The sequence below is a fragment of the Squalius cephalus genome (genome assembly GCF_949319135.1).
Source record: "Squalius cephalus genome assembly, chromosome: 1".
NCBI lineage: Eukaryota > Metazoa > Chordata > Actinopteri > Cypriniformes > Leuciscidae > Squalius > Squalius cephalus.
Genome location: NC_137122.1, coordinates 14956044 through 14972330, shown reverse-complemented (window position 1 = coordinate 14972330; position 16287 = coordinate 14956044). Strand labels below are relative to the sequence as shown.

The window sequence follows — 16287 nt, the reverse complement described above, 5'->3', positions numbered from 1 at the left end:
GCCACTACATGACGATGACTATATTCTTATCATCAATCAGCTTACAGCATCTGATTATATTTTCTCTCACCATAACAAGCAGACACAGCTGCCTGAGAAAAACTAATGTTTAAAAAGTCAAGAGCCTGACTAAAGCACACACTGATCGCCACAATGGTAACATCAAATCAAACTATTACTTTCAAATAAGTAATCAACATCTAAACCTCTGTTAATTCTCAATAAGAACTTCTGTAGACGTCTGGCAGAAATAAAGTCAGTCTGGTTAGTAATACGTGAAGCTGGTAATGCTGTTTGTGGAGTTGTTTAATCAGATCTTGAGAGATGTAATGTATTTTATCTTCAGTTGATTTCATCCAAGGCAGTGGCTGGAAGTAGGCCTAGTTCTTGTGTTTCTCTTTCCTTCAGTGATTCCGCTTGTTAACAGCAGGTTAATCATTATTCAATCACTTAATTATCTCATTACCTCCAACACTGATTCAGTGTTACATTAAACAGCCTGTACTGTGCACACTAAGCAGTGTTCATTTTATCTGGGCAAACCCATGTGGGGCCTACATGGAAACCGAGGACAAAACTGGCTGGGTCCCAGTTAGATAGCCCAGGTCAAAACCATTTGGGCCCCACATGGCTGTGTTGGCTGGGTCTACATAGACAAGCTCTTATTGAGAATTAAAGTAGAACTCCGGTCAATTTTAACATTGAGCTCATTTTTTTGTAAATTTGGAGTGCTGTCAGTACAGAGAACACCGACAAAAATCGGTGTTGCTACAAACCTAACTTGAATTGATGGGTAATACTGGAGGTGTTTCTAAAAATTGTCTGCCTACATTCTGAGGAAGTACACAATTAAATCTGAGTTATTACCAACCTAAACAGGTAACAAGTACACAGTACTTTGTTGAGTTGATATTTAACAGTGGTGTTTTTTCCCTGGTATTTTCTCTGTAATTGCATACTAATCACCTTAAGTAATTACACACTAAAATAATATAATTTACCATATGCTTACCAGGTAAATACTTAGTAATTAGTTTGTAGTTTCTCTGCATTTACATACTTGTTACCTGTGGTAATTACCACTAACCAACTATAACTTACCATATATTTACCAGGTAAATACCTAGTAATTAGTTTGTAATTTCTCTGCATTTACATACTTGTTACCTGTGGTAATTACCAATAACCAACTATAACTTACCATATATTTACCACACTGTTAGACCTTACCAGGTTTTTTTACAGTAAAATACTGGCAACACTGTTGCCAGTAATTTACTGTTAATTGTACAGTTCTTTACTGTAATCTACAGTATGTTACTGTAAAAATGCACTAAATTAAAACTCAAGTTAACAAATTACACTTGCAGAAACCGACTGCCTTAAATTGATCAACTGTCATTTAAATGTATTAACTAAAATTTATAATGCAGAAAAAACGTGAGAAAAGAATTACTGTGAACTTATTTCATTTGAGACCACTAAAAAACTATTGTTCATAAAGAGATTTCCACTGGACCAGCAACTACACAGTCACCACCTGTTAAATAAAGCAACATGCAGCATATCATCAGTGTTTGTAGATCTTCTCCTGGACTGAAGCACAGGCTCTACTCTTCTGCACAATGGTGACCCAAAAAATATTTTTTACAGTAAACTACTGGCAACAGTGTTGCCAGTATATACCTGTTTTATAACTTACAGTTTATCACTGTTAAAATACATTTCGTGGGCGTGTCTTTTATCTTACACTGTTAACCCTTTCAACCCCACAGGAAAATCGACACTACAAAGAGTAAAAAGTAACATTGACGCAGTGTTGCAGTGAGCTAATTAAGTGAATATGTTGAATAATAAGTTAATAAGTGAAATAAGTGATTGAGCATTAGTGATTAACACCTGCTGTTAACAAGCAGATTCACTGAAGAAAAGAGGAACATAAAAACAGAAAATAGAGAAACACTATAACTACAACTACCTTCCAGCCATTACACATTATTACACTTATTATTAACCAGTATGACTTTATGTCTGTCATACATCTACAGAAGTTGTTATTGAGATGTTTAATTGAAAATGTTTGGTTTAAAGTTACCATTTTAGAGATCAGTGTTTGCTTTAGTTGGGATGCTGACCCTTGACTTTATAACATTAATTTTTCACTGGCTGATTGAACTGTGTGTTTGCACTTGTGCATACACATGGTTTGTGAGTGATTGTGGTTATGTTGATTATAATAAAAAAAATCGTCGTATAGCCTATTCATTCACTAAATCTCTTTCAGTATTTAATTCTGTATCAAAAGTGTTATATTACCACCAGTGTGAAACTACAGTAATAAGTTATAATGATATATATATATTTTAACACATAATGCATAGCCTAAAAAAGAAACAGAGCTACAACATCTTGTAGAAACACAGAGATATCAAACATCTGCATATGTCTCTCATCAATGGTGGCAATAATTTATTTTTATTTATTTATTCATGCAGCAGTGCATGCTGGGAGTTTTATACTCTCCTGGATCCCAGCATGCATTGCGACATTAAACTTTTTATTGTCACCATTGTTGAGATTCATATGCTGATTGTTGATGTCTGTGTGTGTCTGAGTTAATCAGGAGCTCAAAATGTTTTAAAGCACAACATTATTTCAATATTCTTCAGAATAGCTACAGAAGCATTGCTGTATTTCACGTTATAGATTAACAGATATGATTAATATGAAATACCCATAAATACAAAGCTTATACACTGGTTAAGATCAGAGAATCAGACATGTCCAGGATGACTATGCAATCAGATAATCACAATTGCAATCACAACAATCATAAACACCTGATCATCTTTCTCTTGACTTTTTCTTGCCATAACAAATGTGTTTTATAAACTCATAGGTAAAGCAGTCAGATAAAAAACTGATATAATAAAGTCAATGGTTCTAGAGCCCAACTAAAACAAATACTGATCTCCATCATGGTGATAATAACTTTATTATTTTCAATAAAGCATCAACAACTAAATATCTGTTAATTCGCAACAATAACTTTTGTACGCAAGAAATAATGTTAAACTGGTTTGTAAACTGTTTTCATACTAAGTGTAGCTGGAAGTTAATTGTAGATCTTGTGTTTCTCTTGTTTCTGTTCTTGTTTCTCTGTCCTTCTGTGATTCTGCTTATCATGTGTTCATCAGTGTCTCAATTCACTCACTTCTTTTCATTCACTCTGTCAAGGGGACTATATTAGTGAACTAATGTAGGGAATAGTGAATGAGGATATAGGGTGTGATTGGGAAAACAGCCTCTGAGTGTCGACTTAATTTACAGTTAGTAAATTTACTAACTGTAGTAAAAACTGTAGTAAAGCACTGTTAATTTACAGTATATTCCTGTAGGCTAGTTTTATTTTCTACGGTATATTACTGTTTTAATGGAAAATGGTATGATATAGTCAGAATTTGGCAGAATTTCTGACAATACTACACTGTATTCAGCACAAACTCTGCTACAATAATATATCAGCAGCATGTATGTAAAAGTTTGTAGTTTTGAGATAATGACATTTATGCATGGTTTGTGAAAATGCAAAAAAAAAAAAAAAAAAAAAAAAAATTCACTGAAATAAGGCCATGAAAGACTTTAGCCATGACTTTAGCCATCAGACTTTAGCCATGAAAATGTCACAAGTAACAGAAATAAGCACAAATGTCAGAGCATGTCAGAACACCTCCAGGGCCCAGAAAACACCTCAGACCCCAGAGGGTTAACACTGCTTCAGTGTAACTAATAACACTCTGAGTGTGGACTCATATAAACACTGAGAGTGTTAATTTAACACTGGGGATTTTGCTGTGTAGTTTAGGGCATTGACAACCATGAGATGGGCACCGCTCACCATGATCGTGACATACTCAAGTGTTTGTATTGTGAAACTTGATGTGAAATAGATGGCTGATATGATAATTGAGTAATTTAGCCCTGCCTTAAATATTTTTCACATGTTTTTTTCCACACAATTTCTATTCATTTCTGTTTAGATTTCTGACATTTGTAAAGTGTAGATGCGGTTAGGGTTCATGAGGAATCATCTTTTAGATGAATAAAGATTAAATTAAGCTTTGTAAGCTGTGGACATAAACACAACTCTGTTCACAGGAGGGAGATTGGCTCTGGAGTGATGGATCCCAAATAAACTATCAAATATGGTCACCTGGAAATCCCAGTAACTATAATGGAAATGAGCACTGCCTTGAGATTAATTATGACAGTAAGTAACTGATGTTAATGCTCATAAACTATCTAAATAAACTTTTTTTTTTTTTTTTTTTTTTTTTTCATAATGCACAAATGATAAAAACAAATATTTTATTCTATCTTGCAACAGATGGCAACTGGAATGATGACACATGTTCTAAGAAGAAGCCGTTTGTGTGTGTGAAGAGAACCAGGATGTGAAAGATCAGTGTAGAAGAAACAAGCAACTTTGACTCATTTACTTCCCTTTAGAAATGTTCAATGGAGGTAATAAATGTGTTTTAAAGACGGTTAATTGTGTTTGTTTGATTGTATTTTGTGAATAAGTTAATGACTCAGTGACACCTGTTAAACACCATTTTATAATTTGGGTATCACCCTCTCTCTCTTTTCACACTAACACGTTAAAATAAAATAAATTTGGCATCCTACACAGAAAATTCCCAGGTGTTAAATTAACACCGCTCAGTGTTTATATGGGAACCCCCAGCAGGGTGTTAAAAATAACACTGATGTAGTTAATGAGATAGTTACGTGATTAAATGATTGATAATTATCTCATTAACTCTAACACTGCATCAGTTAAATTTAGCACTGGGAAATTTACTGTGTAAAATGGCTGCCAACAGTAAAAAAAAAACAAAAAAAAAAAACACATGGAGATTGCTAGAATAAATCCCACAAATAAATAAATAATTAAACAAGTAAAATTATTATTTGCACAACGCTCATACATGTTGCTTATGTCATCTACACATAGAAGCAGCAGTTTTCAATTTTGCAAATCATACATTATTACAAGGAAAAATATTAAAACACGAGGGAAATCATTGTTGTGTCCTGAAGATGTGAAAAAATAGGCATAAATCTAGCTTACACATTTACCCAAATTATTATACGCCTGTTTAACCGAAGCTAATTTGGGTGTGTTTCTCCATCCCCAATGTCACTTCTCTGTGTTTTACGGCCCTGACGAGAACGTCGGTCTCCTCGGCTGTGAACCGCTCCTGGTGTGCACCTGGCAAATCCGCCGTTATAATAGCAATCCGCCATGGAACCATAGACAGTAAAAGAAATGGACACAGCGACCCCATTGGATTCAACGGAGACAAAGTGAAGCCAATTAGAAACTCTTACTTCCTGGGGGTCCAGCGTACTGCGCAGACTCAAACTGAGCTCGACGACGTAGATGTGACGTGAGCAAACCGTCTGTCTTCTAGTGGCTGTGCCAAGATCAATCTGAATCATTACCTTCCGAAACTCGCAGAGACGGAGAGCGTGAGTAGGAGCTGTCCATGATCTTGGAGCAGGAGAAACTTTTTGTAGGTGTTCTGATTAATTACTTTGTCATTTTGCCTCGACGTCCTGCCGATTGCCCGCGAGCTTCTCCTCCTGTCCATACGGTAATTTCCTACTGTGCGACAGAGAGTCGCGTGGCTGTGACGCAATCGTTAGCCTACTTTTACAAAAACTGCTTCTACAGGGCCATAACGTAAGCTACAAGGTAATGGAGCCTTTTATACATTTTCGTGTTTTTTAGAAATAAATAATGGACAAATGGAGTCTTTAAACGCCTCAGATGTGAAGTTATTCGCTGTCAAAGTGACGCCAAAATGAATGGGAGTCAATGGGATGCTAACTGCAGGTGGGGTTCCGCTAGCCAATGGCGGCGCCCGGGGGTACCTTCAAAATAATACAAATCCCTGCCCCCCTGCATGGAACAAGCGCGCCTGCTCTTAAAGGGAATGTGAGATGTTGCTCTGATTGGTTTATTTCACGTTACGCCCAAACCATATGTAACGGAGGTATTTTTCTCTATGAGGACTTTTATTTTGACGGGTTTTTCTTTCTCCGGCGTGCTCGCGGGAGATGAAAGGACGTCTGGGAAGAAGAAGAGAGCGCAGTAGTTTACGAGGCAGACACGCCATGATTGCAGTAGCAGTTTTAACATTAAGTGACATGGCATCTGACGCACAAGAGCCAATGGCACATGTCACTATGCGCATTGGCACATCCGGTGGCACATCCGGTCTTCATTGGCATGTGCCAGTGGATAGTGGCATGTGTCACTGACATTATTGGCATGTGCCAGTGGTGGATAGTGGCATGTGTCACTGACATCGCGACACACACTGACATGACACCTGACTGACATCGAGTCGCGGAACATGTCACTGTGTTGCGACACCTCCAGTAGTGACTGACAGATTAATAGAACACCTATAGCCTACTGACGTAATTGTGGCACAAAATCCTAAATAAATAGCCTAATTTTGTGATATTTAAAATATCAATTAAACGAATTAAAGTGCATTCATATTTTTTCAAACGTGTTATTTGTGTCACGTCTGTATTTGATTGGCATGTGCCACTGAATGTTTTGTAATACCAGAGCTACTTTATGTTGTTATCTCGCAAAGTCACAAACTGCCAATTCTAGGAAAGACACGAAACAAATCTATCATGGGTCACTACGAATAACGCATTAACAGTCGCGTCCGTTACTGTAAACCTTTATTTTTGCGTGATGCTGCACAGACGCACGCCAGTAGGTGTCAGTATAAGTGAGTGTAACACTGGCCAGCGCAAGATTCTCAATCTGTGGCTTTAATATTTCAAATCTACGGAAGCCCTGAACCGCAAGGTGAGAAAAAAAAATAAAGAAAACTTATCTCGTTATTTCGACTTAATAAGTCGTTATTTCGACATAATATCTCGTTATTTCGACATAATATCTCGTTATTTCGACTTAAGTCGTTATTTCTACATAATAAGTCGTTATTTCGACATAAATATCTCGTTATTACGACATAATAAGTCGTTATTTCGACATAATATCTCGTTATTTCGACATAATATCTCGTTATTTCGACATAAATATCTCGTTATTTCGACATAAATATCTCGTTATTTCGACATAATAAGGGGACATTCTAATATGCATTAAGCTACATTTAGCGTTCTTATAATGAGTTTCTATGGGAGGAAAATGCTTAACGTCAAATTAAACGCTTTGCGTTCATATTCTGGACTTATCTGATTTTTGTAGTAGCCTATACTTTATTATGATTTTAGTATCATATTGATTAATAAATGCACGCACAATTATCCGTGAACTTGATAAATGTTGCAGATATGTTTTAGGCTACTATCCACAAACAAATTGCTTTCAATTATGTGTGCAAAATTCAGAATTCAACGAATGCAGTGCAACAACAACAATAATAGTTAAATTAATATTAGTATTATTATTAATAATAATAATAATAATAGTCGCAGTAGTGCTAGGCTAAGGCAGTGCAAGCCAAGTCAAGTAAAACAGAGTTTCTTTGCGTTCATAGTCTGGACTTATCTGATTTTTTTGTAGTATACTTTATTATGATTTTAGTATCATATTGATTAAGAAATGCACGCACAATTATCCTTGAACTTGATAAATGTTGCAGATATTTTTATTTACTACACTATTAGTGTTACTCGATCTTAGTGCTGCATTTGACACCATTGACCACAACGTTCTTTTAAATAGATTAGAACATTATGTTGGCATTAGTGGAATTGCACTAGCATGGTTTAAATCATACTTATCTGACCGTTATCAGTTTGTAGCAGTAAATGATGAGATGTCTCATCGATCACAAGTTCAGTATGGCGTACCACAAGGCTCAGTACTAGGACCGTTGCTGTTCACTCTGTACATGCTACCCTTAGGAGATTTCATTAGGAAACATGGCATTAGCTTTCACTGTTATGCCGATGATACTCAGCTCTATATTTCTTCAAAACCTAACGAAACTTATCATTTCACAAAATTAACGGAATGCATAGCGGATATAAAAAATTGGATGACTTGTAATTTCCTACTTCTAAATTCTGAAAAAACAGAGTTTCTAATTATTGGACAAAAAACTTCCTCACATAATAATCTAGAATACTGTCTAACACTTGATGGCTGCTCTGTTAAGTCTTCGTCGTCGGTTAGGAACCTGGGTGTGCTCTTTGATACCAATCTTTCATTTGAAAGTCACGTGTCTAGTATCTGTAAAACTGCATTTTTCCATCTTAAAAATATATCTAAATTACGCCATATGCTCTCATTGACAAATGCGGAACAATTAGTTCATGCGTTCATGACCTCAAGGCTAGATTATTGTAATGCTCTACTGGGTGGTTGCCCTGCACGCTTAATAAACAAACTACAGCTGGTTCAAAACGCAGCAGCTCGAGTTCTTACCAGAACCAGGAAGTATGACCATATTAGCCCGGTTCTGTCAAAACTGCATTGGCTCCCTATTAAACATCGCATCAATTTTAAAATATTGCTGATCACTTACAAAGCACTAAATGGTTTAGCTCCGCAGTACTTGAGCGAGCTCTTAACGCATTATAGTCCGTCACGTCTATTGCGATCTCAAAATTCCGGCCAGTTGATAATACCTAGAATATCAAAATCGACTGCTGGCGGTAGATCCTTTTCCTATTTAGCACCAAAACTCTGGAACAGTCTTCCTACCATTGTCCGGGAAGCAGACACACTCTGTCAGTTCAAAGCCAGATTAAAGACACATCTCTTTGACCTAGCTTTCACATAATACATTATAGACTTCTATAATTTAATGTTAGGCTGCATAGATTAGGTCAGCCGGAACCGGGAACACTTCCCAAAAATCCTGATGTACTCGTTACATCATGAGAAGAATGGCATCTACGCTAATTTTAGTGTCTGTGTTTATCCCGAGGTTTTCCTGCAGCCTGCCGGATCCAGGCCGTATCCAGATCTGACGAAGGACCTTCGCCTGGACCGATGACAACGCAGTGCTGAAGTGCCAACTAGTCTCTCCCTATGGAGGATCCCACTACCACTCTACAGATAAGGCGTTGTCGGGAAAATCCGTTTCGCGTTCCTACCCCAAAGCAACAAAATAAAATAAAATTCTTTATCAAAATTTATGGGGAAAGACAAGTACTTTGTTTAGGCTTGGCTTGTAGGGAATTCCAAACCTGCATATATTCAAACGCACATAACTATAGAACCCATTCTAAATGCGCATGTGAACGCCATCAGTGTTTCTCACAGGTTCGCGTTTAAAGTCTGTGTAGAGGGAATGGTGTCGTCTTAGCGGCCCCTAATTTAATAACAAATGATCATTGCGACGGAAGCAAATAAATCAAAACTAACTTTAGATGGAAATAACTTAACTCTGCTGTAAAGCCGAAACAATCTCTGTTACCTTAAATTATACGCTTATCTCTGTAAAGCTGCTTTGAAACAATCTACATTGTTAAAAGCGCTATATAAATGAAGATGACTTGACTTGACTATTTTAGGCTACCCATAAACAAATTGCTTTCAAATGTGCAAAATTCAGAATTCAACGAATGTGCAGCAATTTGTACAAATAGAGACATTTTTGTGTATAAAAGACATTTTTGTTTTATTTTGTATTAGTGATTATAATTTGCGCGTCCATTTATTGACGTCTGAGTCGATCTCATTTGAGTGTATTCGGCAATTTGCTTAACGTGGAATTAAACGCGTATATTCTGAGCTCATCAGATTTTGTTGTACATATACTTTATTAGTATGATTATTTACTGTGTTTGGTCTGTTAGTAAATATGTTAAGGTTTGTATTCATTTCGATATGCCACTAGAGGGCAGAATAAGACCGGGAATTATAGAATGCATTGTAGTTATGTTGACCTACTGTTTTCATAACACTGGATATTCTACTAATTTATACTTTTCTAAAACGTTGCATATTAATGGCAATTAACTTTGGCAATTACACTAATAATAATAAAAATGATAACAGCCGCAGTAGTGGTATAAGGCAGTGCAAGCCAAGTCAAGTAAAACATAGTTTCTGATCTGGCCAATAATGACCACACTGTAAACCCGGATAAGTTCTACTAACTCAAAAAAATTGAGGCAACTGATTGCCGCTATTTTTGTAAGTTTGCAAACTTAAATATCACCAGTAAGCATATAGCTACTTACTTTGAGTACCTGTAAATTATAAATAAACATTAATTTAAATCAAAATATATATTTAGTGTATTGCTCATCTTTACTTTAATGCAACTCAAAGTTTTGAGTACTGACAACTTTAATTATTTCACACTGTAAACCCAAATAAGTTACCAAAACTCAAAAAAATTGAGGCAATCGATTGCCTCAATTTTTTTTAAGTTGATTAACTTAAAAGTCACAATTTTCCCAGAACTTAAAAGGCTGGATTACTGCTACTTGTACCTTTTGATGACGGTTAAATTAAAGTGCTCATTTAGCTCAACTCAAACCATTTGAGGAAACCGATTGCCTTAAATCATTTAAGTTTATTAACTCAAACAATTTAAGCATAAAAAAAAATATTTGATTTGTGTCCAAGTAACTCAATAACTTATTGTTAAGATAACTTGGTAAATAAAGTTAATAGTACTAAGTCCATTCAATTAATATAACTCAAATCTATGAAGTACACTGTAAACCCGAATAAGTTGGCAGAACTCAAAACATTCAAGACAATCAATTGCCTCAAATTTTTTAAGTTCTGAAATTCAAAGTACATTAATTCATACAATTAACTTAAAACTTTCATGTAATCTCAATGTGAACACTTTTATTAGTATAAACTTAGCTTTTAAAAGCTAATCTGCTAACATTCTAATTTGCTAACATATTAGCAAAAGTATGTTATACAGAAGCACTTGCTGTATGAGCGCATCAATATAAAGGGATTATTTGCTCTCAAATCAAGCTGCATGCACCACTTGTCACCATGATGGTAACTATCCTACACCGTAAAAAAATCCTAATTTTACAGAAAATAACTGTGATTTTTTGACGATCATTTTCTTTCATTTTAAATTGTTCTCAAAACACTGTAAAATTACAAATAATATCTGTAAAATAAAAATTCAGCTGTTATTTTAGGTATTGTGACATTAATGACAAATTCCAGTAATTCACATTTTTTATACAGAAAATTGATTGTATTTTTCATATAGTATTTTTTTCTGTTTTCTTAAATTACATAAAAATGTATGTAAAATTACAAATATAATCTGTAATTAAACAGTAACAGAACAGTTAAATGATAAAATGGTCAACTGACTGTCAGCTCCCCAAAAAACTGTAAAACATCCTAAATTAAATAAACTGCACTGTTATTTTACAGATATTTCCTGAATAATCACGATCATATACCTTCACTGTAAAAAAAAATCTTTAAAAAATGGTCAAATGACTGGCAGCTACGGCTGCCAAACAAAAACCATAAAATTAATGTAAAATATGCTAATTTAAATAAAGTGTAAAAAACTTTAAAAGAAATTTGATGTCACCATGATTGAGATCAGTGTCTGCTTTAGTTGGGCTCATGACCCTTGAGTTTTTAACTTTAGTTTTTTCTGGCTGCTTTAACTGTGTATATGATACACATTTGTTATAGCAATAAATGCAGGAGAAAATATCAGATTTTGGTCAGTTAATGGTGATGTTATAGTCATCATATGATGGTTAAATCTCTTAATATATTAGCTTAGATTACATAGTATGTAGATGGATTTTAGCTTTATACAAAGTCTATAATTAATGCCATAATTTTTCACATGACCCTTGAATTATTATGATATCATTATTATAACAATCTGAAAAAAAAAAATTATTCAGAAAAGGTTTTGAGCTGAATAATTTTTAGAGACATCAAGAATCAACATATGAATCTCAACAATGGTGACAACCAACAAAGCTTTTTTGTGACTTTATAGTAGGGCTGGGCGATTTAAATCGCGAAATTGTTATGCGCATCTCGTCAGTAAAGCCGGTTCCTTGATTAGTAGTAAATCACCATCACCTGCTTTCAGATGAAGCGGCATTTAGGGCTGAGGAGATAATTAAGTGATTAATTTAGTGATGATTGAGCATTATTGAAGACACCTGATGTCAACAAGCAGAATCACTGAAGGAGAAAATCACAAATTGTAAGTTACCATTAAGGTGATGGGTGTTTGCTTTAGTTGGGCTCTAGACCATTATATGTTTACTTTAATATTTACTGTTGTTTGTCTGCTGTTATTGATTTATAACAGTTAAATGAACAAAGTAAAATGTTATCTTATAGTGTTGGTTATATTTTGACATAATCATGCTGTGATCTGAAAAAGGAAACTTATTGAGATAGTTTGGTTTAACTTGTTAGCAGCAGTTTAGTGATTCTTCAGCCTATGATTATCAGTACTTTACTTATAATTCAAAATATTTAATAAACATTGTTCTGATCAAAAGACATTCAGATAAATTCATTTCAAACACAGACATCAATAATCAGCCTGTGAATCTCAACAATGGTGACAATAATAAGGCATGTTGCAGTGGCTGCCACCAATCACAACTCATTAATGGCTCCCATCATGCATTGCGGTATGAATAAATTATGATCTGAATTGTCTATGTAATTTACTTTTCCTAATTGAATATTCTGCTCCTCACCATTGTTGAGATGCATAGACTGAATCTTGACATCTGTGTGTGCCTAAAAGAATGATTTTTTTTTAACAACTTTTAAGAAATCCTTTATATTATATCAAAAATTCTGGGCATTTATGCAGATTCACTAACCAACAACATAAATCGAAGTCAGAAAGAAGGATTTTAATCGTTTAGCGTAGAGTTCAGTGATCAACTTCAAATGATGATTGTCATAACATAACCAACACCATCAGATCACTTTTTTCTTTGTTCAACTGGTGATTATAATTCAGAAACAACAGACAAACAAAATCTAAAGTTAATAATATATGGGTCAAGAGTCCAACTAAAGCAACCATTGATCGTCATAACGGTAACTTACAATTTGTGATTTTCTCCTTCAGTGATTCTGCTTGTTAACATCAGGTGTCTTCAATAATGTTCAATCATCACTAAATTAATCACTTAATTATCTCATTAACTTCAACACTCTTGAGTGTGGACTCATACACTCGCAGGAGTGTTAATTTAACACTGGAGTTTTTGCTGTGTACAAAGAGCCGTATTTAACTGACAAGCTGAGCCATATCGCATTAATTATCGCTGGCGATACGTCCGCGATATTAATGCGATATAGCTCAGCTTGTCAGTTAACTACGGTTCTTTGTAGTAAATGCCGCTTCATCTGAAAGCAGGTGAAGGCGATTTACTACTAATCAAGGAACCGGCTTTACTGACGAGATGCGCATAACAATTTCGCGAATTAAATCGCCCAGCCCTACTATAAAGTCACAAAAAAGCTTTGTTGGTTGTCACCATTGTTGAGATTCATATGTTGATTCTTGATGTCTCTATACTACAATAAAAATTATTCAGCTCAAAACCTTTTCTGAATAATTTTTTTTTTTTTTTTTTCAGATTGTTAATAATAATGATACCATAATATTTCAAGGGTCATGTGAAAAATTATGGCATTAATTATAGACTTTGTATAAGGCTAAAATCCATCTACATACTATGTAATCTAAGCTAATATATTAGGAGATTTAACCATCATATGATGACTATAACATCACCATTAACTGACCAAAATCTGATATTTTCTCCTGCATTTATTGCTATAACAAATGTGTATCATATACACAGTTAAAGCAGCCAGAGAAAACTAAAGTTAAAAACTCAAGGGTCATGAGCCCAACTAAAGCAGACACTGATCTCAATCATGGTGACATCAAATTTCTTTTAAAGTTTTTTACACTTTATTTAAATTAGCATATTTTACATTAATTTTATGGTTTTTGTTTGGCAGCCGTAGCTGCCAGTCATTTGACCATTTTTTAAAGATATTTTTTTACAATGAAGGTATATGATCGTGATTATTCAGGAAATATCTGTAAAATAACAGTGCAGTTTATTTAATTTAGGATGTTTTACAGTTTTTTTGGGGAGCTGACAGTCAGTTGACCATTTTATCATTTAACTGTTCTGTTACTGTTTAATTACAGATTATATTTGTAATTTTACATACATTTTTATGTAATTTAAGAAAACAGAAAAAAAATACTATATGAAAAATACAATCAATTTTCTGTATAAAAAATGTGAATTACTGGAATTTGTCATTAATGTCACAATACCTAAAATAACAGCTGAATTTTTATTTTACAGATATTATTTGTAATTTTACAGTGTTTTGAGAACAATTTAAAATGAAAGAAAATGATCGTCAAAAAATCACAGTTATTTTCTGTAAAATTAGGATTTTTTTACGGTGTAGGATAGTTACCATCATGGTGACAAGTGGTGCATGCAGCTTGATTTGAGAGCAAATAATCCCTTTATATTAATGCGCTCATACAGCAAGTGCTTTTGTATAACATACTTTTGCTAATATGTTAGCAAATTAGAATGTTAGCAGATTAGCTTTTAAAAGCTAAGTTTATACTAATAAAAGTGTTCACATTGAGATTACATGAAAGTTTTAAGTTAATTGTATGAATTAATGTACTTTGAATTTCAGAACTTAAAAAATTTGAGGCAATTGATTGTCTTAAATGTTTTGAGTTCTGCCAACTTATTTGGGTTTACAGTGTACTTCATAGATTTGAGTTATATTAATTGAATGGACTTAGTACTATTAACTTTATTTACCAAGTTATCTTAACAATAAGTTATTGAGTTACTTGGACACAAATCAAATATTTTTTTTTTTTATGCTTAAATTGTTTGAGTTAATAAACTTAAATGATTTAAGGCAATCGGTTTCCTCAAATGGTTTGAGTTGAGCTAAATGAGCACTTTAATTTAACCGTCATCAAAAGGTACAAGTAGCAGTAATCCAACCTTTTACGTTCTGGGAAAATTGTGACTTTTAAGTTAATCAACTTAAAAAATTTGAGACAATCGGTAACTTATTTGGGTTTACAGTGTGAAATAATTAAAGTTGTCAGTACTCAAAACTTTGAGTTGCATTAAAGTAAAGATGAGCAATACACTAAATATATATTGTGATTTAAATTAATGTTTATTTATAATTTACAGGTACTCAAAGTAAGTAGCTATATGCTTACTGGTGATATTTAAGTTTGCAAACTTACAAAAATAGCGGCAATCAGTTGCCTCAATTTTTTTGAGTTAGTAGAACTTATCCGGGTTTACAGTGTGTGTTCTTTTAAAAAGGATGTATCAAGTCCAAATATATCCTTTGCTTTACTATTTTTTAAATTTGCTATTATTTAAAAAAAATTATCTTCATCTATACTCTGCAACCTACAATAAGACGCATTCCCATCCCCATGATCATCTCGGCAGCAGTTCACTAGGAGAAAGTCTCCGCCAGATCTAACACAGAATCCAAGAAATAATCATTGTAATGTTTAGCCAGAATAGAGCCCTCATTTTGAACTATTCCATTAATTTTGAGCTGTAAATGCTCCTGATATATTTTTTCCCTTCCCAATAATTTATCCATGCTCCTCCACAGATTTTTACAATTACCTTTTGCCTCTTTAATTAAGTTCAAAAAAAAAATTGCTTTTGCTTTTCGAAGCAGCATGGTAACTTTATTTCTCAGAGATTTATAAATGTAATGATCAGTGGTTAATTTAGTTTTAAGAGAAACCTTGAGAGCTTTATCTCTCTGTTTCATTGTGTCCCAAAGGGATTCATTAAACCACGGGAGCCTCTTTTTATTTGATTTTCTATGTTTGAGCTGTGTATATTGATCAATTTTATTCTTTATAGCAGTTATAATATTGTTGCATATATGTACACAGCTGTCTCTATCAATTTTGGAGGCCCAGTCAATTTCATTTAAATCATTTTTAAGGAGCTCTTGATTTCTTTTAGGAATATGAGCAATTTTGCATTGTTTGTTTGATTTTTCTTTATTTATGTATCTTGATTTATTTAGTTTCCTGGCTATTAAAACAAGATTATGATCAGACAGTCCAGTTATTAGATTGTATGTTTGAATTACCCTGTCTGGTTTATTTGTGAATATTAAATCTATCAAAGTTTGAGACGTTTTTGTTATTCTAGTAGGCTTTTTGACCAGTT

The 16287-nt window shown here is 34.0% G+C and overlaps 1 protein-coding gene across 1 annotated transcript in view; it reads left to right on the top strand.

Moving 5' to 3' along the window:
- LOC307163903 (galactose-specific lectin nattectin-like) overlaps window positions 1-4887 on the top strand; it is a 35613-nt gene extending 30726 nt beyond the window's left edge. The window contains exons 4-5 of the mRNA XM_079880229.1: window positions 4159-4270; window positions 4388-4887. Coding sequence (XP_079736355.1) covers window positions 4159-4270; window positions 4388-4458 — 183 coding nt within the window. The 3' untranslated portion in view covers window positions 4459-4887. The remainder of the gene's footprint in view (window positions 1-4158; window positions 4271-4387) is intronic.
- The last annotated feature ends 11400 nt before the right edge of the window (window positions 4888-16287 follow it).